The 27,256-nt window shown below is 36.1% G+C and overlaps 1 protein-coding gene and 1 pseudogene across 2 annotated transcripts in view; one reads left to right on the top strand and one right to left on the bottom strand.

Annotated features, from left to right (window-relative positions):
- Positions 1–770: 770 nt before the first annotated feature.
- Cdh7 (cadherin 7) overlaps positions 771–27,256 on the bottom strand; it is a 145,179-nt gene continuing 118,693 nt past the window's right edge. For both annotated transcript variants that reach the window (XM_034513382.2, XM_034513383.2), the window contains exon 12: positions 771–1,673. In XM_034513382.2, coding sequence (XP_034369273.1) covers positions 1,180–1,673 — 494 coding nt within the window. In that variant the 3' untranslated portion in view covers positions 771–1,179. The remainder of the gene's footprint in view (positions 1,674–27,256) is intronic.
- LOC117716386 (serine/threonine-protein phosphatase 2A 56 kDa regulatory subunit gamma isoform pseudogene) lies at positions 17,718–18,975 on the top strand (annotated as a pseudogene).

Here is a 27,256-nt window from a genome sequence, read left to right on the forward strand (position 1 = left end):
ATGCTTGATCTCTAAGTCAAAGAAAAACCTCAATATTCCCCAAGTCTTACTGAAACTCAAATACTTTGTTCCTATTTTGTAGACTCTAGTGGCTCAGAAGGACCATATGTATGTCCTTAGAGCCATGCTTTTCTTTGAGATGTATGTAACAATGATGCTTTAGTGCTGTGCTGTGTCTCTCCATTTCCATGCTTCATGTCCTTCCTGTAGTACAAGCAGCAGAAAAGCCACCATGTGCATATGAGCTTAATACTATGAAAGAGTAAGATAAACCTGAATTGAGTGGAGGCTAGAGCTCCAAAATAAACACAACACTATGTTCCAAACAAAAATATATTCTCCTGTACAAATCAGAAGAGATAATAAAAACTGATGAATAGACAGCAACTATTGATTTAAATCTTACATACATGAGAGTTTCAAAACTACTTCAAACTTGAAGAATTATTTACCTTTTTTTTTTTAACTTGGAACACTGCTTATTATTTATTGGTAAAACAATAACTTATCTTTTGTTAAATTATTGGTTTTTATTCCAGTTTTTACTTAGGGAAGTTATTATAAGACTTTATACATTGATAAATAAAATATAATATTTCTGTGCACCAACACTGATAAAATTCTGTTGAACTATACATTTTATAGCAACCTTAATAGCTTCAGTAGAGATAAAATTCTTCCACGTTTTGATAGGCAAGAAGTTCTAGGATTTTTTGAATGGTGTACGAGGCTGTATTTTTTTTTTTTTTTTTTTTTTTTTTTTTTTTTTTCAGGGGGTACCATGAATGTTAGAGTCAGGTGCCTTTGGCGCCCTAACAACACAGAACATTACTTTATCAGGCAGGTTAGGTGCCTACACAGGTATATAAGAGTTGCTATCTATTCACAAATCATCAAGTATTTCTTTTATATGGAACCACAAAAACAAACAAACAAACAAAAAAACACAACTACAAATGCTCAGAGTCTGTGGTCAGTGAAATCCCTTGGATAACCTAGTGAATATCTCACCAGGGCAGAAGCCTTAACAGTTTTAAAAATGGAGACATATTTACAACTTCCTTTTTTCCACAAGTGGAATTCCTGTTTACAGTATGTAGTATTTTCCACTTTTCTTTCCTTTTTGAATTTTTTTCTGCTGCCTTTTTCTTCAGTACATTCCAAACTAAGGGTCCAAGGCTATGAGTACAAACTCTCTTGGCCATTTCCGTACATTTCAGCCAGTCGTTTAAAACGGGGACCCCAGTCACTAAGGTAGTCATAATTCTGATCAGAGTTTGAGCTGATGGAATCTAAAGAACTGAGAGATTCAGCTACTGAGCCATTTCCTTCAAATGCATAAGTCTGAAGAGAGTCATATGGAGGAGCCCCTGGATCCACATCAGCTTCTTTCAGTCTTTCCCAAATAAATTCCCTAAAAATGACATTATCTGGGATGTTTTTAAAAGTCGGTCGGCTCAAAAACTGAATTTCAGGAGTCACATCTCTCCGAGTTTTGGTGTCTCTTATGACGTTGAGGTTTCTCAGCGCAGCCATGTCAAAGGCTTCTGTGTCTTCTTCTCCCCCGCCCTCATCATCATATCTGACGATGTTTTCTCTAATATCCCTCTCCTCATCAAAAATGAGAGGTTCTTTTTTTCGTCTTCTCATAGTGACAATGAGGAGGATCAGCACTAAAACATGAGACAGCAGAGAGAAAATGTCAGATTGCAAAAAAAAGGACCCCAATATGTGTTAAGTCTCATATTTCATTCACCTAGTAGGTAAAAAGGATTTCTGTTTTATGGGAATTCATAACATCAGATGTGTTAAAACTGCGAATGATGGGTGTAAAACAGATGCTTTTATACATCAAAAACTCTTTTCTACACCTGCTCATGATTGATGTCTTGCTCTAACCTGCAAAATATTTGATAGAATGAATTCTAGGGTCAGCTCTGAATAAATATAATTTCAAAGCAACATATAACAAAGGGAGCCTTTGAACTCCTTAATTGCGGGGAAGGCAATATTCCATTTATAAATATTATGTGTATAATTTAACAAGTACAATGCAAGACGAAAATAGATTACAGAATTTGATCAGGGTCTTTGAAGAAATAAATGTCTGGTCCTTGTTATAAAATTTAGTGGTTTAATAAATTTCAGTATGTCATGTCACATATAAAGATTAAAAGCTTTGGAATAAAATAAGTTCCATTTTAAAGTGTGAAATACTGGACCTAGACTCTGTAGACTTTTAGCAATGGTCAAAGATTTAAGAAACAAGTCATTTTAACAATGGGAATTTTTCTATTATATAAAAATATTAATTAAATGTTGAAATGTGCAACTTCTCTGGAAAGCAAAAGAAAAAAAACAAGATAAGATTTAGTATTATACAGATTAAATACATCCTCATTATAATACAAACAATCTTATGGAGAGACTTCACTACCCACAAGTGACTCCTAAGACTGAAAATACATTACCTGTCTTGGCTTCCAGATTTGAAATAAATAGGGTAAATAAAATGGCTCTTTTTCATCTCACCCTAAAACTAAATAATATACCACCTTCCAGTCTGTGCCAGTGCCCTGAGCAGACCTTGAATGTCAGCTCTGCACAAAATCCCATAAAACCCAGAGGAGGCTGAACTCTCAGGAGTTCTAACATACCCAGGATTGTAGGTGAGGAAGCAATGACACCCGCCCAAACGGAGTAATTTGAGCCCCTGGGGACCCAGAAACTCACTCTTGGCCAGTGGTACTGGTTCTTTCCAGTATGCACTAATGCCCTGAGAAGATCTTGAGTGTCACACAATCACACAAAACCCAGAGGAGGCTAGATTCCCAGTAACTCTAAAACACCCAGGAACATAGGATCTCATAGGGTAGCCAGATCTCAGGAGATTGGTCACACCAGGATTTCAGGATCCCAGAGGCAGCCTGAATCTCAGGAGCTCTTACACCTAGGATCTCAGGATCACAGGATCACAAAGACAGCTGGGCTCTGAGGAGTGCTGACACAACCAAGATAACAGGAAAGACAAGCTCCAGTCAGAAACAGTGACTGAAGGTAGCTAAAAGCAAGCACAATAATATAAGCAACAGAAACCAAGGTTACTTGGCATCATCAGAACCTAGTTCTCTCATCATAGCAAGTCCTGAATACCATACCATACCTGAAAAGCAAGATTTAGATATAAAATCACTTCTCATGTTGATGATAGAGGACTTTAGAAAAGACATAAATAATAACTCCCTCAAAAGAAATATAGGAGAACACCAGTAAACAGGTAGAAGATTTTATAGAGGAAACCCAAAAATTCCTTAAAGAATTACAAAAAAGCACAACCAAAAAGGTCAAGGAATTGAACAAAACCATCCAGGACATAAAAATGAAAGTAGAAACAATAAAGAAATCACAAAAGAAGACTATCCTGGAGAAAGAAAACTTAGAAAAGAGATCAGTGGTTATGGATGCAAGCATCACCAACAGAATACAAGACATAGAAGAGAGAATCTCATGTGCAGAAGATACAAGAGAAAGTATTGACACAATTGTCAAAAAATCTGCAAAATGCAAAAAGCTTCTAACCCAAAATATTCAGGCAATGCAGGACACAATGAGAAGACCAAACCAAAGGATAATAGGTATAGAAGAGAATGAAGATTCACAACTTAAAGGGTCAGTAAATGTCTTCAACAAAATTATAGAAGAAAACTTCCCTAACGTAAAGAAAGAGATGCCTATGAACATACAAGAAGCCTACAGAACTCCAAATAGATGAGACCAAAAAAAGAAATCCACTCTGTCACATAATAATCAAAACACCAAATGCATAAAACAAAGAAAGAATATTAAAAGCAGTAAGAAAAATGTCAAGTAACTTATAAAGGCAGACCTATCAGAATTACACCAGATTTCTCACCAGAGACTATAAAAGCCTGAAGATCTCAGACAAATGTCATACAGACGCCAAGAGAACACAAATACAAGCCCAGGCTACTATACCCAGCAAAACTCTCAATTATCATCGATGGATAAACCAAGATGTGCCATGACAAAACCAAATTTACACAATATCTTTCCACAAATCCAGCTCTACAAAGGATAATAGAGGGAAAACACTAACACAAGAAGGGAAATTATGCCCTAGAAAAAGCAAGAAAATAGTATTCTTCCAAAAAAAAAAAAAAAGAAAGAAAATAAGATAGCCACACCAACATAATTCCACCTCTAATAACAAAAATAATGGGAAACAACAATCACTTTTCCTTAATATCACTTAACATCAGTGGACTCAATTCCCCATAAAAAGACATAGACTAATGGAAAGGATATATAAGCAGGACCCAGGATTTTACTGCATAAGGGAAATGCACCTCAGTGACAAAGACACATAATACATCAGAGTAAAAGACTGGAAAACAATTTTCCAAGCAAAGGGTCCCAAGACAGAAGCAGGAGTAGCTTTTCTAGTATCTAATAAAATTGACTTTCAACTTAAAGTTATGAAAAAAAGATAAGGAGCCATGAATTAAGATTGGTCTTAACAATGGAAACAATGTAAAGCACACATACATGTGGAAACTGAACAACACTCTACTCAATAATAACTTGGTCAGGAAAGAAAGAGAAAAAAATCAAAGACTTGTTAGAATTTAATGAAAATGAGTCATACCAAATGTTATGGGACACAATGAAAGCAGTGCTAAGAGGAAAACTCATAGCTGCAAGTGGCTATAAAAAGAAACTAGAGAATATATACACTTGCAGTGTGAGAGCACAACTGAAAGCTCTAGACCAAAAAGGAACTTCATACTTACCAAAGAAAAAATGCAACCTAGATGAACTCTCAATTCTGAACATTTATGCTCCAAAAGCAAGGGTATGCACATTCACAAAGGAAACTTTACTAAAGCTCAAAGCACACATTGCACCTCACACATTAATAGTGGGAGACTTCAACACCTCACTTTTAGCAATGGATTCATGGAATCAGAAATTGAACACAGACACAGTGAAACTAGCAGAAGATATGAGCCAAATGGATTTAATAGATGTTTATAAAGCATTTCATCCTAAAACAAAAGAATATACCTTCTTCTACGCACCTCATGGTACCTGCTCCAAAATTCACCATAAAAATGGCCACAAAACAGGCTTCAAATGATATAAGAAGTTTGAAATAATCCCATGCATCCTATCAGATCACCACAAGCTAAGACTTCAGTAACAACAAAAACAATGGAAAGCACACATACACTTGGAAATTAATCAACACTACTCAATGATAACTTGGTCAGGGAAGAAATAAAAAAAGAAATCAAAGACTTTTTAGAATTTAATGAAAGTGAGTCATACAAAATATTGTGGGACACAACACAAGCAGTGCTACGAAGAGAACTCATAGCTCTAAGTGCCTATAAAAAGAAGATAGAGAGAGTATACATTAACAGTTTGACAACACACCTGAAAGCTCTAAAACAAAAAGAAGCAAATACACTCAAGGAGTAGATGGCAGGAAATAATCAAACTCAGAGATGAAATCAACCAAGTAGAAACTAAAAGAACTAAACAAAGAATCAACAAAACCACTACCTGTTTCTTTGAGAAAATCAACAAGATAAACCCTTAGGCAGACTAACCAGAGGGCACAGAGACAGAATTCAAATTAATAAAATCAGAACTGAAAAGGGAAACATAACAACAAAAATTAAGAAGATTCAAAAAATCATCGATTCCTACTACAAAAGCCTGTATTAAACAAAACTGGAATATCTGGATAAAATGGAGAATTTTCTAGACAGATACCAATGTTAAATCAGGATCAGATAAATGATCTTAACAGTCCCAAAACCCCTGAAGACATTGCAGCATTCATTAAAAGTCTCCCCATTAATTAATCCCAGAACTAGATGATTTTAGAGCAGAAATCTATCAAACCTTCAAAGAAGACCTAATACAAATTCTCTTTAAACTATTAGACAAAATAGAAATAGAAGAAACACTACCCAATTCATTCTATGAACCTACAATTATACTCATATCTAAACCAAAGTTACAACAAAGAAAGATCTTCAGACCAATCTCCCTTATAAATATCAATGCAAAAATCTCAATACATTTCTTACAAACTGAATCCAAGAATACATCAAAAACATCACCCATCATGATGAAGTAGGCTTTATTTCAGAAATGCAGGGATGGTTCAATATATGGAAATCCATCAACATAATGCACTATAAATACAAACTAAAGGAATAAAAACACATGATCATCTCACTAGATACTGAGAAAGCATTTGAGAAAATTTAACACCACTTTATGTCAGAAAATAGAAAGATACCCAATGCTCATGAATTGGCAGGATTAATATAGTAAAAGTGGCCATTTTTTCTGAAAGCAATCTACAGATTAAATGCAATCATCAACAGGATTCCTGCTCAATTCTTCATAGAGTTAGAAAGAGCAATTCTGAAATTCATTTGGAATAACAAAAACCCAGTATAGCAAAAACTATTCTTTACAGTAAAAGAACTTCTGGGGGAATTACCCTCCCTGACCTCAAACTGTACTACAGAGCAATAGTGAAAAATAAACAAACAAACAAACAAACAAAAAAAACCCAAAAAACCTACATGGTATTGGTACAGAGACAGGCAGGAGGATCAGTGGAATAAAACTGAATATCCAGAAATGAACCCACATACCTATGGTCACTTAATCTTTGACAAAGAAACTAAAAACATCTAGTGGAAAAAGAACAGTATTTTCAATGAATGGTGCTGGTTCAAGTGGAGGTCAACATGTAGAAGAATGCCAATTGATCTACCATTATCTCCTTGTAAAAAGCTTAAGACCAAGTAGATCAAGGACCTTCTCATAAAACTAGATATACTGAAACTAATAGAAGAGAAAGTGGGGAAAAACCTTGAAAACATGAGCATAGGAGAAAAGTACCTGAAAAGATCAGCAATGGCTTATGTTCTAAGATCAAGAATTGATAAATGGGACCTCAAAAAATTGCAAATCTTTTGTAAGGCAAAGGACACTATCAGTAGGACAAAATGACAACTGGCAACCAACAGATTGAGAAAAGATCTTTACCAATTCTACATCTGATAGAGTTCTAATATACAAAGTGTACAAAACCTCAAGAAATTACAGGCCAGACAATAAATTAACCCTATTTTAAAAATCAGGTACAGAGCTAAACAAAGAGTTCTCAACTGAGGAAACTCAAATGGATGAAAAGCATCTAAAGAAATGTTCAACATTCTTAGTCATCAGGGAAATGCAAGTCAAAACAACCCTGAGATTCCACTTCACACCAGTCAGAATGGCTAAGATCAATAATGCTAGTTACAGCAGATGCTGGCAAGGATATGTTGAAAGAACACTCCTCCATTGTTAGTGGGATTGAAAACTGGTACAACCACTTTGGAAAGCAGTCTGCTGGTTCCTCAGAAAATTGGACATAGCATTACCTGAGGACCCAAATATACAACTATGGGCATATACTCAAAAGCTGCTCCAACATATAACAATTTCACCTGCTCCACTATGTTCACAGCAGCCTTATTTATAATAGCCAGAATCTGTAAACAACCAAGATGTCCTTCAACAGAGGAATGGATACAGAAAATGTGGTACATTTACACAGTGAAGTACTACTCAGCTATTAAAAACAATGAATTCATGAAATTCTTAGGCAAATGGATCAAACCAGACAATAGCATTCTGAGTGTGGTATCCCAATTACAAAAGAACACACATGATATGTACTCAGTGATAAGTGGATAGTAGCCCAAAACCTCACAATACCTAAGATACAATTCACTGACCACATGAAGCTCAAGAAGAAGGAAGACCAAATTGTGGGTGCTTTGTTCCTTCTTAGAAGGAGCAACAAAATACTCATGGGAGCAAATATGGAGATAAAGTATGGAACAGAGACTGGACGATGGACCTTCCACAGATTGCCCAACCTGGGGATACTTCTCATGTGTAGTCATCAAATGCAGCCACTGTTGTGGATGCCAGGAAGTACATGCTGACAGGACCCTGATATAACTGTCTCCTGAGAGGCTCTATCATAGCCTGATACAAACAGAGTTGGATGCTTGTAGCTAATCATTGAACTGATCACAGGGCCTCCAATGGAGGAGTTAGAGAGAAGACTGAAGGAGCTGAAGGGGCTTTCCGCCCCATGGGGAGAGGGACAATAAGAACCAAACAGAGCTCCCAGGGTCTAAACTGCCAGCCCTGAACCACCCATGGAGGGACCCATGGCTCCAGCTGTATATGTAGTTGAGGATGACTTTGTGCGGCATAAGTGGAAGAGGAGTGCCTTGGTCCCATGAAGGCTGGATGCCCTAGTGTGGTGGAGTTCAAGGGCAGGAAGGCAGGTATTGGTGGATGAGTGGGGCACACCCTTATAAATGTAGAAATAGTGGGGATGGGATAAAGGGATTCTTGGAGGTGGGGAGTGAGGAAAGAGGATAACGACTGATATATAAATAAATAACAACAACAACAACAATAATAATAAATAGGTAATGGAACTGTATCTTGCAGTCGAGCATTTGAGACTTTATGTCAGCAATTTAATATTACCCATATTACTCAGATTCCCTATAATCCTTAAAGACAAGGTATTGTGAAAGGGGCTCATGGAACTTTAAAACAGTATCTTCATAAAAAGGGGGGAAGGTATGTCCCTGCACACTACAAATTTATTTAAATTATGTTTCTTTTATTTTAAATTTTTTAAAAATTTGGAGGACAAGGAACTTTCTGCTGAGTATCTGTGGCACCCTACAACTAGGCATTCTCATGCCTAGGCGAAAAAGAAGGACCCACTTACTGGCATAGGGCATGATCCTAACCAGGTATCTAATATGAAAAAAAGGGCATGTTTGTGTGTTTTCTACAAGATGCTGAAGGAGCATGGTGGCTGCCAGAGTGATTGGTGAGACAAGCTGATGCTGGGACAAAGACTGATGTTGACCTTGCTGAGTACCCTGGCAATGGGGACTGGGAAGTAGTATTGGGCACAAGTTTCTGACCCACCTTTGCTTTTCTATATCCCAGATGGGACAAGCTGCCTTACGTCAAGTTTTTAAACTTTGTTGGACAGAAAATCAAAAAGAGAAGTTATAATGACTCTTGTATTGTTCTTAAACGTGACCAGTTATTCAGACTCAATCATGGACTGGTCCAGAAATCAATCCAGTATTGGAAATAACAGTCTTCATTTGGAAGGCTAGATCTGGACATTTTCAGAGCCATATTTGGAAGTTAGCTGTAGTCCTCTATGATGTTATATTAGTAAGAGAGAACATTTGGCATGAGATCTGGATTTTTAAAAAATGTTAGTGCATGTATTAAGGCTCTTTTAATTGTCAAGTTAAAATTACCTTTGTATCTTCTATAGTATTTATTGTAAGTTGCATTGATTGTATACTTTCTAATTGTGTTAGTGTGGTGAAACTTGGCAAGTCTGTTATGGGAGTTTATCAACCAGCTTTTGTTATATTGCCCAAGTATTATATAGAAACTTGGTTTTCTGGAAAAAAAAAAAAAAAAAAAAAAAAAAAAAAAAAAAAAAAAAAAAAAAAAAAAAAAAAAAAAAAAAAAAAAAAAAAAACAAAAAAAAACAGCTTCCAAGTACTGCAAGAGATGAGTTAGGCTTTAGGCAGAAAGCAAAAGGGTAGTGGGCTTGATTATTGCTGGTATAACAGCTTTAATTACATTAATTGCTAGCACCAATGCTCCTGCAATTACTTTGACACAAGAAGTTAAGACAGCTACTTTTGTTAATCATTTAGCTTTGATGCAGCAGGTACTGCTCATAAAATTATACATGGCTCAAGGTCAATATTTCTATTTTGGTCAAGCTTCAAGAATGACATGTATAGCTTGAACATGGTATCCCTTTTGTCCTGGTAATACTTTTATTCCTGCCTATCATGGTAAGGGTTGTTTTTAACAACATCAACATGTTGCCAGCCAAAGTACATAGCTTGAACCTGAAATTTGACTCCCAGATAGAATTACTAATTTATTGATTTGGCCGGCAAGCCAAGAACAGCTAAGATACTGCAGAGAGACTTATCAACCTAAGACAGAAGTGTATTGTTTATGATAATGTATATGCCATGATTGGTAAGGAAGACATTATTGTCAGAACGACCTAAGACAGGTTCAGTCTTGTTTATGAAATAAAAAAGCGGGAAATGTGGAGAGGTTTGGGGGCTGCTTGGCAGGAATTTGACATTGGCCAAGAACAAGGAAATGTCCTTAAGGCAGGAATCTGATATTAGGCTATAACAAAGAAGTAAGTTCAGGCAGGAATAGAAATCTTAGGCTAGAACACAGAAGTAGGCTTCAGGAATGAAAATGACTTTGGGCTAAGATAGGGAAATAGGCTTAGATATTTAGGTCATCCTGGTAAGCCCTTAGAAACAGTGATCAAGGGAATGATCATGGAACTTTTTTTATTGCCTTGTTTGATCTTTGACTATTTGTGTTTTTGTCTTGCTTGTTCCTTGACGATTTGCATCAATTATATTGTTAGTTCCTCAACCTAGACCTGACCTTAATACTTGTATGTAATTAAAATGGTACAAAAGTAAAAAGGAGGAGGAGGAATGGGGTAGGGAGTGTCTGGGGGGGGTGAGTAATAGAGAAAAGGGATAACATCTGAAATGTAAATAAAAATTAAAAATTAAAAAATAGAAGTTACCCCCCCAAAAGAATATTACTTCTTCTCAGTAACTCATGGTTCCTTTTCTAAAATTTACCATATAATCAATCACAAAACAAGCCTCAACTGATTCAAGAAGATTGAAATATTCCATGCATCCTATCAGATCACCTCAGATTAAGACTAGATGTCAGTAACAAGAAAAACAACCATAAATCCACATACACATGGAACCTGAACAATTCTTTGCTCAATGATAACTTGGTCAGGGAAAAAATAAAGAAATTAAAGACATGCTGGAATTCAATGAAAATGATGACACAGAATACCCAAACTTATGGAACAAAAGAAAAGTAGTGGTAAGAAGAAACTTCATAGCACTATGTACCCTCATAAAAAAATTAAAGATATTCTACACTTAACAGCACACCAGAAAGCCCTAGAACAATTGGAAGCAAACTCACACAAGAGGAGCAGACAGCAGGAAATAGTCAAAGTCAGTGGGGAAATCAACCAAGCATAAACAAAGAGAATGATACAAAGAATTAACAAAATAAAATGCTGGTTCTTTTAGAGCATCAGCAAGCTAGATAACCCCCTAGCGAACCTATCTGAAGGGCACAGAGACAGTATCCCAATTAACAAAATCAAAAATGAAAAAGGAAGACTTAACAACAGAAACTGAGGAAATTCAAAAAAAATCATCAGATTCTACTAAGAAAGCCTATACTCAAAAGGAAGAAAGAAAGAAAGAAAGAAAGAAAGAAAGAAAGAAAGAAATACATAAAGAAAGAAAGACATAAAGAAAGAAAGACATAAAGAAAGATACAATAACAAGAACAAAAAAAAACATGGAAATTCTAGATGAAATGTATGATGATTTTCTAGACAGATACCAGGTACCAAAGATAAATCAAGAGTAGGTAAACTACCTAAACAGGCCTGTGTCCCGTAAGAAAATAGAAGTCATTAAAAAAAAAAAAACTCACAACAAAATAAATAGATAAATAAATAAATACATAAATAATAAAAAAAAAAATCCAGGGACAGACAGTTTTTGTGTAGAATTCTGCGAGACCTTCAAAGAAGAGCTAATACAAACACTCCTCAAACTATTCCATAAAATAAATACAGAAGGAACATTACCTAATTCATTTTATGAAGCCACAAATACTCTGATACCTAAACCACACAAAGACCCAACAAAAAAAGAGAACTTCAGACCTATTTCATTTATACATATCAACAAAAAAAATACTCAATAAAATTCTAGCAAACAAAATCCCAAAACACATCAAAAACATCATTCACCACAATTAAGTAAGCTTCATCCCAGTGATGTGAGTATGGCTCAATACATCAAAATCCATTAACATAATACACTAAAAAAATAAAAAACTAAAAGAAAAATATCACAGGATCATCTCACTAGATACTGAAAAAAAATTGACAAAACCCCTTCATGTTTTATGTGTTAGAGAGATCAGGCATTCAAGGCATATCATAATAAAAACAATATACAGCAAACCAATAGCCAATATTAAATTAAATGGAGACATACTTGAAGCAATCCCCCTAAAATCAGGGACAAGACAAGGCTGGTCATTTTCTCCATATCTACTCAATATAATACTGGAAATTCTAGCTAAAGCAATAAGACAACAAAAGGAGATCAAGTGGATACAAATTTGCAAAGAAGAAGTGAAGGTATCACTGTTTGCACGATATGATAGTATACATAAGCAACTCTAGAAGTTCTACCAGAGAACTTCTACAGCTAATAAACAACTTCAGGAAAGTAGGTGGATATAATATTAACTCAAACACATTGGTAACCTTCCTTTATACAAATGATAAAAGGGCCGAGAAAAAAGTACAGAATACCTTGACCACAATCACAAATAATATAAAATATTTTGGAGTAACTATAAACAAACAAGTGAAAGATTTATGTGAGAAAAACTTCAAGTCTCTCAAGAAAGAAATTGAAGAACTAACTAAATGAAGAGATATTCCATGCTTACGGATAGTAGAAATAATGTAGTAAAAATGACCATCCTACCAAAAGCAATCTACAGATTCAATACAATCCCTATCAGTATTCCAACACAATAATTCAAAGACATGGAAAGAGTAATTCTCAAAAAACCCAGAATAAAGAAAATGATTCTTTTTTTTTTTGTTTGTTTTTTTTTGTTGTTGTTTTTTGGTTTTTTTTTTGTTTTTTTTTTCGAGACACGGTTTCTCTGTGTAGTTCTGGCTGTCCTGGAACTCACTCTGTAGACCAGGCTGGCCTCGAACTCAGAAATCCGCCTGCCTCTGCCTCCCAAGTGCTGGGATTACAGGCATGCACCACCACTGCCCGGCTAAGAAAACGATTCTTAACAATAAAAGAACATCAGAGGAAATTACCATCCCTGACCTCAAGCTATACTTCAGAGCAATAGTGATAAAAAACCAAAACAAAATAAAACAAAACAAATATGCATGACATTGATACAGAGACAGACAGGATGATCAATGAAATAGAATTGAAGACCCAGAAATAAAACCACATTTTTATGGACACTTAATCTTTGACTAAGAAGCCAAAAATATACAATGGCAAAAGAAAAGCATCATCAATAATAAATGGTGCTGCTCTAACTGGCAGTCAGTAAGTAGGAAAACTGCAATGAAGCCCTGAAGGCCAGCTGAGTGAATGGAAATATGCAATCTCAGGCAGTGGGTGGAAGGGGAGCTCTAGAGACCAGGGAAGTGAGAGACTATCAGGACTCAAAGGGAGAGACCTTAAATGAAATGCTCCACTGTGGGGAGAGGGAACTCGTAGAGTTCACTTCTAGTAGAAAGACGGCATCAAGTGCAAAAATAGGGTTGCCATCCAACAGTCAAAAACTCTAGCCCAGAGTTGTTAACTTTCTAAAAGAACTGTAGTGAGAAAAATGGAAACGAGATCGAAGGAAAGGAGGTCCACTGACTGGCCCAAATTGGAATCCATCTCAATGGGGAACTCCAAATCCTGATACTATTACTGATGCTATGGTGTGCTTACAGACAGGAAGCAAAGATGCCTTAGAAGAGGCCCAACAATCAGTTGACTGAAACAGAAGCTGATCTTACACACAACCAATGGACTGATGTTGCGACTCTTGTGGTTAACTTAAAGAAATGCTGGAAGAAATTGAGAAGGAGGGTGACCCCATAGGAAGACCAGCAGTCTTAACTAATCTGGACCCGCAGACACTGAATCACCCACCAGGCAGCATACATGAGCTGGCCAGGGGCCCTAAACACATACACAGCAGAGGACTGTCTGCTCTGTTCTCAGTGATAGAAGAGGCACCTAACCATGGAGAGACTTGAGAACCCAGGGTGTATGGAGGCCTGATAAAGTGTAGGGGTGTGTGGTGGGGATATTGTCTTGGATACAGGGGAGGAGGATTGGGATGAGGAACTGTCAGAGGGCAGACTGGGAAGGGGATAATGTTTTGACTGTAAAAAACAGATTAAAGATAATTCAAAGAAATGGCTATTCCTGAATTTAGAGATTTTAACTGTATTTAAAACCAATGTGTAAGATGTCTTTTTTTTTAATAAAAAAAGTTTATTTTTATTTTGTGTCTACAGATATTTTTCTGCATGCATGTCTGTTTCCCATGTATGTAGTTGTTTCCTCTGAAGACTTGAGATCCCTGAAAATTGGAGTTACAGATTACTGTACACACACACACACACACACACACACACACACACACACACCACAGAGAGAAAGAGAGACAGAGACAGACAGAGAGACAGAGAGAGAGAGAGAGAGAGAGAGAGAGACTTCCTCAATTAAGGAAGTGCCCACTCATAGGAATTAACTCATGGCTGGTACTAAAAATCTATCCAAGAACTTCCAGGATGTAGATGTCAGACTTGAAGGGAGTACTGACACCTCTTAGTTCATAAGACAATATCATCAGCCATTTTTGAAATGCCACAACTTACCCTCACAATAAGTGTAGCTCATATCACAGTTCAACAAAGCTTATTCTTGCAACTGATGGAGATTATTATAAAAGTGAACAACTGGTCAAAAAATGCAGACATTATGTTGACTGTGGAGTGTCAGATCCCAAATGATACATCTTCAGCACAGTTCCTATACCTACTGTTCAGGGAAATCATGTATACGGGAATGGAAAGATGGGAAGGCCCAAAGTCCCAGGACTCCTCTTGACAGAGTGTGTTTTTTAGAAAAAAAAAAACAGAGAAAAGTTCATTGACAACCTATCAACTATAAGGCTGCCTAAATATGACAAGCATAAGGACCATTGCGGTTAATATGACAAAGGAAGATCTACATGGTTCCACCTCAAATGAAGAACAACAGGTACTCAGTGACTCAAGGATGAGTCCCCACATAGCTTGTCTAACCGAAGAAGTTATTCCTGGACACATGAACATATGAGTCATTCTCAAAGGGCTTAGTAGTTTTAATTTTTGTTCATATATAGGCATGCATATGAATATGTAAAACTACTAATAGAAGATGATATAAATTTGGGGATATAAATGAGAAGCTAGGGGCATGACAGGAAGATCCAAAGTTCCTAACTAGAAATTTGAAAAACTGGTTCTGGAGTTTTTTATCATCTTTTCAGAATGACAGTAATACCAATGATAACAAAAAAAGCCTAATGAGAATTCGTACAAAGAAAATCAAAGGATACTGTTCCTACTGGAGAAGTGAGTATGAGAAAGAAGAGGCTCGAGACAGTGGACACAGGAGATAATAGGCAGAAATGTTGAATTTAGAGCAATTGACAATAAGAATTTCTACTTTTAGAGATTAAGTATGTGACAGTGAAGAAGACAAGTGCTTTGTAACAATAAGATGCTCTTTGAAGTGAAGTCAATGCCTGAATAGGCAAAATATTTCAAAATTACCGGTCTATTATACAATTGATATAATATTTTATGAGGCATATATTTTCAATAAAAGTAGTTTTTACACCAGGTTGAAAATGCATTTTATTCTATAATTAAGCCTGCTGTTCTTATTCAAGCTTTCAATAGATAGGAACCTTTAGATCAGCTATGTTTGACAGCCTCAGGTATAATATGAATATGGAGTCTTCCAGTCTTTCTTGAAGCTAAGAAAAATTAGTAATTGTACTATTTAAAATTAGATTGTACAGTTTAAAACATCAGTGACTTGGCCAATAATATAATTACAATATAATATAGAATTCCAATCTTATAAGGATGATAGAGAAACTTAATGAGGAAATTAATGAATCCCTTACGGAAATACAGGGAAATACATTCAAATAGAGCATTAAAGAGGAAGCAAATAAAATTACAGAAAAAATACAATCAATCAGATGAAAGGAATGAATAAAACTGTCCAAGGCCTAAAAATGGAAATAGAAGCAAAACAAAAAACCTGCAAAAGGAACAGAAACTAGAGACATAAACATCACCAACAGAAAACAGGAAATAGAAGAGAGTCTTAGGTGCAGAAGATATTATAAAAGAAATCAATATATTGGTCAAAGGAAATGCAAAATTTAAAAAGATCATGACACAAAACATCCAGAAAATGCAGGACACTCTGCTAAGACTAAACCTAAGAATAATAGGAATAGAACAAGAATAGATCCCCAGGTCCAAAGCCCAAAAATCATCTTCAACAAAATCATAGAAGAAAATTTCTCTAACCTAAGGAAAGAGATGCCTATAAAAATATAAGAAGCTTAAAGAACACCTAAACATATTGGATCAGAAATGGAAGTCTTCCAAACACATAATAATAAAGACACTAAATATACAAAATGAATAAAAAATTTTAAACCAGAAGAGATAAAGGGCAATGTAACATGTAAGACCAATCAGAATTACACACAAAAAAATAGACTTTCATCCAAAAGTAATCAAAAGACACAGGAAAAGATGCTTCATACTCATCAAAGAAAAAAAAAAGTCCACCAAGAAGACATCTCAATTATAAACATTTATGCTCCAAATGCAATGGTACCCACATTTATAAAAGAAGCATTACTAAAGCTTAAATCACAAATCAAATCCCACATATTAATTGTGGGGGACTTCAACACCCCACTTTCATCAACAGACAAGTGATAAATCAAGAAACTAAACAGAAAAATAGCAAAATGAACAGGGGTTATGATTCGAATGAACCTAAATGATATCTATAGAACATTTCTCCCAAACACATAAGAATATAACTTCTCAGCACCTTAGGGAACCTTCTTCAAAATTGACCATATAATCAGTCACAAAACAAGAATCAACAGATACAAGAAGATTAAAATCACCCCTTGGATTTTATCAGATAGCCACGGATTAAGCTGAACTTCACCAACAGAAACAAAAATTAACCTACGTATTACAGATATGGAGCACCTCTTTACTCAGTGCCCAGTAAAGGCATTGGCATTCTCTCATAATGAATGACTCAAGTCCGAGTCTTTCTTTATTCCTCCAGGCCTATGCCCGAGCTCGGTACTTCGGGCAGCGCTGGAGCTGTCAAGTGGAGGATCTACCAAGATCTGGAAAGAGAGGAGAACCTGACAGGATCGTTCCTGGAAGAAGCTGGCTGTTACAGTGAGTGGAACATATTGGAGAAGCAGTGTGGGATCAAACTGAATGTAGTAAGTAGCACTATAAGAGTTTGATCATTTTGATTGCACCATGGGAACTAGGAGTTCCTCACTACAAGTAGTGGCACAGAATGATGCAGCTAAGAAATCCTTGCAAGAGGTAGTGAACAGCTTCAGTTCTGAGGATGAGGGAGAAATTTTAGAAAAAGAATAAATTGAAGAAATGCAAGGTCAAAAAGTTGAAAGGGGAACCTAGAAAAGGGGAAGTGAGAGCAGATGAGCAACTTGGTCCCCAGGTGGCAGCAGTAGCAGCTGGGAAGGCACAAAGGCTGGAACAGGGGCATTTCTGCCACTGCAGCAGCAGTGGAAGCAGGTGGCTGCAGGAGCTGCGGAGGCTGCAGTTCGTACCAGCAATGCCAAATAAAAACAAGAAAGAGAAAGAACCACCAAAACTGGTAAAAAGTGGAAAAGGTTCAAAAGAAGGACAAGATACAGCAAAAGCAGAGATAGCCAGCAGGAGAAACAGCCTGACAGCTGTTCAGTCTTTGACATCTACTAAAATAAAAGTACCAGTCCCTCAGCCAATTGTAGTCCCTGTGAAGAAAGACAAATGGCAGACCTCTTCATGGTTTAATGCCAACAATAATAGAGAACTGCAAAAACTCCCATCTTTACAAGATGTTCCTCTTGCAGTTCAAGAGGAGCTTTTCATCCAGAAGCTACGTCAATGTTGTGACCTCTTTGACTTTTGCTTCTGACCCACTGAGTGTCCTGAAGTGGAAGGAAGTAAAGCAAGCTGTGATAAGCAAAATGTTGGAACATATTACCCACAACTGGAACAAGATCACAGAGCCCATTTACCCCAAAGCCGTCCACATGTTTGCAGTTAATATGTTTAGATTCTTGCCATCATCCTCCAATCCTAAGGAAGCAGAATTCGACCCAGGAGGAGATGAACCAAGGTTAGAAGCAGCCCGGTCTCATCTGCAGCTTGTTTATGAATTTTTCTTAAGATTTTTAGAGTCTCCAGATTTCCAGCCCAATATCTCAAAGAAATATATTGATCAGAAGTTTGTATTGCAGCTTCTAGAACTCTTTGACAGTGAGGATCCTCAGGAGAGAGATTTTATAAAAACGACCCTGCACAGAATCTATGTAAAGTTCTTAGGCTTGCATGCTTACATCAGAAAACAGATCAATAATATATTTTATAGGTTTATTCATGAGACAGAGCACCACAATGACATAGCAGAATTACTGTAGATCCTGGGAAGTATAATTAATGGATTTGCTTTGCCACTAAAGGAAGAGTACAAGCTTTTCCTGTTGAAGGTGTTGCTGACTTTGTACAAAGTGAGGTTCCTGAGTGTCTATCATCCCAAGCTGGCATACTGTATCATGCAATTTTTAGAGAAGGACAGCACCCTCACTGAACCAGTGGTAATGGCACTTCTCAAATACTGGCCAAAGACTCACAGTCCAAAAGAAGTAATATTCTTAAATGAATTAGAAGATATTTTAGATGTAATTGAATCATCACAATTTGTGAAAATCATGGAGCTTCTTTTCCGACAGTTAGTCAAAAAATGGGGGTGGGGGATGTTGGGTTCAGAAAAGCAGTTGTCTTCTCTCTGGTTGTGTTGGCAAAAGAGAAGGAAAAGGCTGTTTTAGAGCCCTCCTAAGAGCAGGAGAAAATCAGCTTTCTCCCTGGCTCCTACTGGAGAAATCCTTATTTCTGTTTTCCCTGTCTATTGTCAGTTTTTGGTGCACCAATCTTTCCATGTGTGTTAATTGTCTGTTTTTGTTTCATTGTTTGAATGATGGTTATTTTGTTTTATGTTAAAAACATGTTTATTGAGTATGATTAAAAATTCGCAATTTTGATAATAGAAAGTTGTTTTAACTAGTAACTCAGGGCTGGAGAGATGGCTCAGCTGTTAAAGGCCAGGCTACAGTAGAAAGAACACATTTAACTTTGAAAAATTATCTTGAAAAAACAAAATGGGGGGAGTTTTCATCACCTCATGCAAGATTATCCTTTATTTTATATATTTTAAATTTTTTATTAGTGGATAAGGATGCATTGTCTGTAGCAGACAGACATTGGAAACAAGCCCAGAAGGCACTGGGCTTAGTGAAATGGAAAGAATTGTCATCAGGTGTATGGAAAGGCCCTGATTCTATGTTAGTCAGGGTGAGGGATTCTATTTGTGTTTTCCCTAAAAATGCTGAAAGTCCTGTTTGGATTCCTGAGAGTTGTGTGCACCCTGTCACTATGAAGTCTCACCCAGGCAGAGGTCTACTGGAGCCTTGTGAAGAACCCCCCACCCCACATACACAGTTCTGATGTCAATGGGGATAAGCAGCTCGACCTGGCTGGTTATAGTTTCCACCAACAGGACTACTGAAAAATCTGCAGAAGGATTGATATTTCTTTACCGCTTTTGCAGACAGTAGACCCAGTTCCAGGCAATTACTAAGCAGGTGATTGTGTCACTGGTACAAGAGAACCTTACTGCCCATGTTTGTCTCAGCCTTTACAGAGAATAGTCAATGATGGGCAACTCCTTTGCAGTTCTTACCTACCTAAGACAGGGGCCCTAAGGCTGGCAGGGATTCCCAATGATGGGTAATTGGTATTGTCAGAAGGTGGCATAAGACAGATGCTATTAGCATATAAAATAAAAATGGGGGCTTGTAGGACCCCTAAGGGCTGCTATGCCCTGGCTGAGATTTTCCATGTGCTGGTGTCTGCAAAGTAACATTCTTTAGGTTTTCTAAGAACAAAATATACTGTTGAAGGATGATGCCCCAGGAAGGGAATTTATACTTGACATCCTATTGCCCCCCATTTGAGTTCCTGTTTTTTCCTAAGTTTGTGTTTTTCCTTCCCTGGCTTGGTGTATATATTGAACCTGCCCAGTAAAGGCATTGGCATTCTCTCATAATGGATGACCTGAGTCTGAGTCTTTCTTTAATCCACCAGGCCTATGCCCAAGCTCGGTACTATGGGTAGCACCAGGCCTGTCAATACTCTAAACAAAATTTCATCTTCACTACATATATTCAATTATAGTAGTTTTTCTTTTTGATAAATAGTAGATGAAACGACAAATCTATCTTTGAGGTCTTGACTGCTATGAAATTAGAGAAAGACCAGATTTTTTTTGGGGGGGGGTTACATTTTAGAGACAAGGGTTATCAATGAATGGATTTCATCTTTTCTAAAGCTACTATAGAACTTTTTCCATTTTTTACACATGGTGCATCTATGTTCTTGATACAGTTTTAGCCACTAGTACTCAACATGGATCACCTTCCCATGAAAATAGTTATGCTGAGGCTCTTTATTGAAAGTTTAAAACAGAATAAGAGGAGGAAAAGAGGAGGAAGACAATGGTGAACTGAAAATGAATAAAGGTTGCTGTTCAGAGCCGGGCGGTGGTGGCTCACGCCTTTAATCCCAGCACTTGGGAGGCAGAGGCAGGTGGATTTCTGAGTTTGTGGTGACTCTGGTCTACAGAGTGAGTTCCAGGACAGTCAGGGCTACACAGAGAAACCTTCTCAAAAAACCAAAAAAAAAAAAAAAAGTTGCTTTTCAAGTTTCTCTCCTCTATTCATCATTTGATTTGTTGCTACCCTTCAGAAACACTAAGATCAGAAACTCAAGTAACAGCTCATTCAAGCAAGTATATGAAGCAAGGGAAATACTCCTCCATTTCTGGTGCAAATGTAAACTTGTAAAGCCACTTTGGAAATCAATTTGGTGGTTTCTCAGAAAACTAGAAATAGATCTACCTCAAGACCCAACTATGCCACTACTGAGCATTTTCTCAAAAGATGTTCCACTATAACAGAAGGATATTTAATCAACTATGTTCAGCAGCTTTATGCCAAGGTCCAGAAAGTAGAAACAACCTAGATGTGTATCAACTGAAGAATTAATAAACAAAATTTACACAATGGAGTATTACTCAGCTATTAAAAACAATAAGATCATACAAATTGAAGGGAAATGGATGGAACTAGAAAAGATCACCCTAATGTAGCCCAAATCTAGAAAGACAAATATGATATGTATTTAGTCACTTATAAATAAATATTAACCGTAAAGGGATTCATGATACAATACACAGACACACAAAAAGCTAAGTAATAATAAGGAGCCCAAAGGAGATGACTAAATCTCACTGAAAAGGCGACATAGAATCCTGGATGGATGGAGGAAGGGTGAAAGAAGGGGTGGGTATGTGAATAGGAGGGATTAGATGTGGGGAGGACTGAAGTAGGGAATATTGGGAGAGACAACTGGAATGGGAAGGAGAAACATTCCTGGAATGAGCTAGAAACCTAGGACAATGGAAACTCCCAGAAATCTAAGAGGGTAACCCTAGCTAAAACCCCTAGCAATGGGGGATTTGGAACCTGAAATGGCCATCTCCTGTAATCAGACAAGATTTATAATGGATAAAATGGGACAACAACCCAGACACAAAACCTTCAACCTATTATTTGTCCTGCCTACAAGATATATAAGAGGAAAGATGGGGTAAAAATTGAGGGAATAGCCAATCAATGACTGGTCCAGGATAAGACTCATACCCTGAGAGGAGACTACCCCAACAGTGTTAATGATATTCTGCTGTACTTGGAAACAGGGCCTAGTGTGACTGTCATTAGTTAAGCTTCACCACACTGACGGAAACAAATGCAGAGACCCACAACAAAATTTAGGCTTGGCATGGGAAGTCCTTCAGAAGAGGGAGGATAAAGGATTAAAGGACCCAGAAGGGTCAAGGGCACCACAAGAAAACCTACAGAATCAACTCACCTATCCCCATAGGGGTTCACCAAGACTGAACTTACAACCAAAGAGTATGCATGGAATGAACCCTGCTGGTCCTCTATGCATATGTAAGAGATGTGTAGCTTGGACGTCATGTGAGACATCTGGAGCAGGAGCATGGACTGTCTCTGACTCAGTTTACTGTCTTTAGATCCCTTTACCCCTAACTGGATTGCAATTTGATATGCCAAGCTGGTTGATACTCATGGGATGCTCCCCCTTTCCTGAGAAGAAAAGGAGGAGGTATGGATACAGGGGCTGGGGAGTGAGAGGGTGGGAATGGGAAGAGACAAGGGAGGGGAAGTTGTCATTAGAATATAAGATATTTAAGTTAAATAAATAAGTTAATTTTTAAAAAGAAAAAATTATTAGGGGGACTATCCTTCACATTCTACCATTGCTATCTTTCTTTTCTTTCTCACTTTTCCTCAATGAGTCTAATGCACTCATGATAACCTCATCAAAATATTCTTTCTGTTTTTCTGGATGAAAAGATCCTATTGTAATATGATTGCTGACAAGTTCATTGAAATAACAGTATAAACAACACAAAACATAATAGTTTTATATTATATTATAAATATAATTATATATTTATAATTATAATTATAATATAATATATTATATTATAAATATAAGCTATATTATATAATAGCTTAGATAGTTTGAAGTATCCAAACTATCTAAGCTATTATCAAAAATTAAATATAGATTTTACTGATACCCACATGAGTAGAGTGATTACAATGAACATCCAAAACATACTTAATGAATCTGATATTAATTGAGGTGTTTTTTGAATGGTAAATAATTGTTTATTGCGGAATTCCTCAGTGTTAAATATGCAGCAAAGCTCATTAAATCCACATACTGTTAAACGCTATTTGTGGCTTCATTAAAAAGCCTTGTGTTACCTATGTGCTTTATAGTATGTTTTAATAATATAATACTAGGTAAAGGAAAGGGTGTATGAGAGTGAAGAAAGAGTAATGTAGAGAAGGAGAAAGAGGAACGCGAGTAAATGAGGGTCAATCTCACTATTCTCAAGAGACTTTTATGCTTCAGCAAACATATATATATATTACAATTTACACATGGTACGTGACAGAGGCATACAAATAATGGAAAGGTTTAAGTAGGTTTTGTGATATAGAGGACAGTAAATATGAAGTTTGTTTATGATTACTTGCAGTTTTGAGAACATGTTCATAGAAAAGAAAGCACAAATCTACAGCATAATAAATTATGTAAACCTGAAAGACTGCAGGTAATGATTTTCAGGAAAATGTTTTAATTTTGAAAACAGTGAAAACAATGGTTCCAACAGCAATGGTTTCATGATGATAAAAATTCATACAGGCTGGTACCTTTCCAGTAGTGAGCCTGTGGAAGAGTATGTCTTGCTGTGAGAACCGTAAGAAACATTTTGACTTTCTTAAAGCATATTTGTTCCTACTAAGTTTTTTCAAGAGAATATATATGACATGATTTAAAATTAAATTCTCATACAAGCACAAGAATATTTCTGGTGATCAGAAAGCGAGTGTAATCTAAGGCAAGATCCTAAGAGACAGTAGGAAGGAAAAATAGAAAACAAGGTTTTCAGCTTCACGCTATGGGATGTAAATTTGCAAACATACATATATTCTCAGAAACAAGAGGGCAACAATTTAACTTGCATTTTATGACCACTTGACATATCTTTTAAAATGAATTAATTATAGTTGATATATAGCCCACGTGAGTCATTGAGATAAATATAAAACAAATACAGTAATTTGAACTGATGACAAGTTATATGCCATCTCTACTGGGATATGTCCTTTATGTAGTAATGATAAAATTCTGATTTATTTCTTGAACACACACACACACACACACACACACACACACACACACACACACACACAAGACTATTGACCTGAAGATATTATTACATTTCACCTAAACCATATTTATTTTTAAACTGAGATAAATTGATCCTAAAAATATCTTCAAAATATTAAACATTAGGAGAAAGATAAAAATTATATTCCAAGACATATATTACTTATGCATAAGGATGAAAATAAAATCAAATGTTATTTTCCATAACTGAGTCTATTCAAGTTTATGTATCTTATTTAGTACAAGCATATGGAATTTCTTCTTCCTTTCATATAATCAATTTATGAGGTATTTCATATGATGACAAAATGATGTTTACCTCTTGCCTTTGAATGCAGGAGTTCATTAGAAGAGAAACAGAGAAAAATAAAATAATAAATTTAAGCATTTGTGTTGGATATAGGTTTCTCTCCTATGAAGGATGCTCTGAGACTACCATATCCCTAGTGTTAAAGGGCCCATGGTGAGAGCACATAAATTGGGTTCAGAAGCTAATAGATAATGCCTAGAATACAAAATAAGGGGACTTCTTATATTGTGTGTAGAGCACTACTCTAGGCAAGTTAGCACATACGAGACACGAAAAACAAGTCTACAAAAAGCAATGTGTACAAAATCAATTGCTGCACCAAGAAAATAAATTAATAAACTAAAGAAGGGATAAATTAAGATTGCATAATATTGGAAGATGGAACAGAGAGAAAGCTGACTTGGAAAATAATAAAATTTGACTGTAAATCAAGAAAAGAGGATTTAGAAATATAGTTCAAGATTTCAGCTATTCAGTAGAACATGGAGCATACATAGTGAGACCTGATGCAAAATTATGCCAACTAGAGAGTTTCAAATGACATGCAAAAATTAGATAATTATTACCATGTCTCAAGGCATAGAAATGTTTAATTATAACTGAAATTAATCCTTCTTTACTGAAAATGAGTGTCCCAGGGCACCTCTCTTTTAATGTGATCATTATAATGATTTAATTTGAACCTGGGTTAAGACATAGCAAAAGTGTTCAAAGTATAATGAATATTTTATACACAAGTACAATATGTGATTTATATTCTGTACCAAAATAAATTCATATGTAAAATTGAAAGTATGTTTTCAAAGGTGAAAAGTAACTGGAGTACACCATGAATTAGACACCTTGAATTAATTAAACATTTAGAAACTCATTGCATGAAGCAAAGCTTCTAGGCTTGAGATACTTAGAGGTTTTAAGCCACTTCTAAGTGGCATCTTGGTATTTAATATTGGACACATTTCGAAAAATAGATTTTCAGGACAGTTTATAGGACACCTCTTTTCTTCTTTCTGCTGCTTCTGTTTGGTTTCTGAGTGTGACCAGCAATGGCCCTATGGCTTTGCACCTAATTCCCTAATCTTTTGTTAGCTCTGAGAAAAGAAACATACAGCAAAAATAGTTGCTTAGGAAACAGTTTATGAGAATTTATGTTCATAATGCTAAATGATAGCAAACTACTTGTATTAATGCCAAGTTCATTGCATTAGCTTATGAAAGTAATCTATTTCTCTTTCATTCTGTTTTATGTTTCTTTTCAGTAGGAATGTATTTGCTTTCATGAATGAGCAATTGGAACACTGCTTATTATCTCAAAGCGAACATATGAAAGCTAGTAGTACATTGTGATAGATCAAGAGGAATAGTGTTTTTTTTACATGCCTTTTCTGGTGTTATCATTATTCTTAGTCACTTGGTATACATTTTCGTACATTAGTTAAAATTTTTCTTCAGTTACAAAAATAAGAAAACATTTTCAATCAAACAAAAAAAAATCACAGACAGCCTCAGTAAAAGAGTCTAAAGCTTGTTCAGATTTAGAAGGCCGCAGATGTATAATTAAGACACATAGCAATTGAAAGTCAAGCTTCTTCTTTAGACATGATGGAGGAGTTAGAATTTTTTGTGGCGAATGATGAGTTTATATAAAAACCTTATTAAGCCAAGGCTTATGGAGCTGTGGCACTCGGAGTGAAAAGCAAACAGCAAAGGGAGACAACATTACTTCAATCATGTGGAATTATATCCCAAGTAGGGAAACAAATAAAAGCTAATTCTAAAAATGCTGCAGAACCTTCAGGGAGAAGAAATAGTCATCCCGGGGCAGAACAAGGTAATCCAGCTGTAATAGTGCCAAAATACTTGTGCATCTGTTAATGAGGAGAATATTTTAAGTCAAAGCAGGTAAAATTCTTCTTATGAATTTTTTAAAAGATTTATCTCAGAAGTAATTGAATGTGTTAGTTGTACATTCTATTCTTTACTTAAAGTGTTTTCACTCTGGTAGAAAAACATCTGCATTTGTTAAATATGAATTTAACTCTGATAATACAGATGATTAAATTAGTATTGTGGTTAGTTATGAGAAATAGTTTTTATTCTGGTTATAGAATACTAAAAAGTTTTCCACATATTGATTAAAACTTTTCTACATGAAAAATATTTAAGGTGACTTTTAATTCCATATCAAGAGATTTGAAGCTGCAAGTTCTGATTCCTCTCAAGATATAGTCAGTCTTAATAAAGGAAACCTTACTCCCTGAGTTCTGGGTTATTGCTTTTACTTAGTGTATTGAGATTTAAATGTTTTTCAGACAGAGGTGAGAGTAGGCAGAAGAAATCACTCCCAGGGTTAGAAAAATACAGGAAGTAAAGTTTGGTTTTGTTGGTTTATTTTCATTTTGTTTTTGAAGGGATGATCTCATGTAGCTCAGGCTGGCATCCAACTCACTTTGTAAACAAAGATGACTTTGAACTGTAAATCCCCCTGCTTTCTTCTCCCAACTGTTCAGATTACAGGTATGCAACACCATGCCCAGTTTAGTGCTAGGAATGAAACCCAATATATGATACGTGATAGATAAGCACTCTACCAACTGAGCCACAGTCCTAGCCACTTGAAGCAAAGATTGACGTGTCCAATATTCCGTGTTATTACATTTAAGCTGACGAAGAAAAGTTATCAAGTGAGGGGCAAGATGCCTTTCCTTCTATTTTATAAAGAAGCAGTAACTGGTGTCTCTCCAGAGAGCTGAATGACGAAGATAATGGGCTGCACTTTAGCCATGTTGGATTTCTAGCAACCAAATAATGTGTCATAACTACAGTTCCAAGAGATATGAAGCTCTGTTCTGGCCTTTGTGTATATTGTACACATATGGTGTACATATTTACATGCATACAAAATATTC

The sequence above is a fragment of the Arvicanthis niloticus genome, chromosome 10 (genome assembly GCF_011762505.2).
Source record: "Arvicanthis niloticus isolate mArvNil1 chromosome 10, mArvNil1.pat.X, whole genome shotgun sequence".
Lineage (NCBI taxonomy): Eukaryota > Metazoa > Chordata > Mammalia > Rodentia > Muridae > Arvicanthis > Arvicanthis niloticus.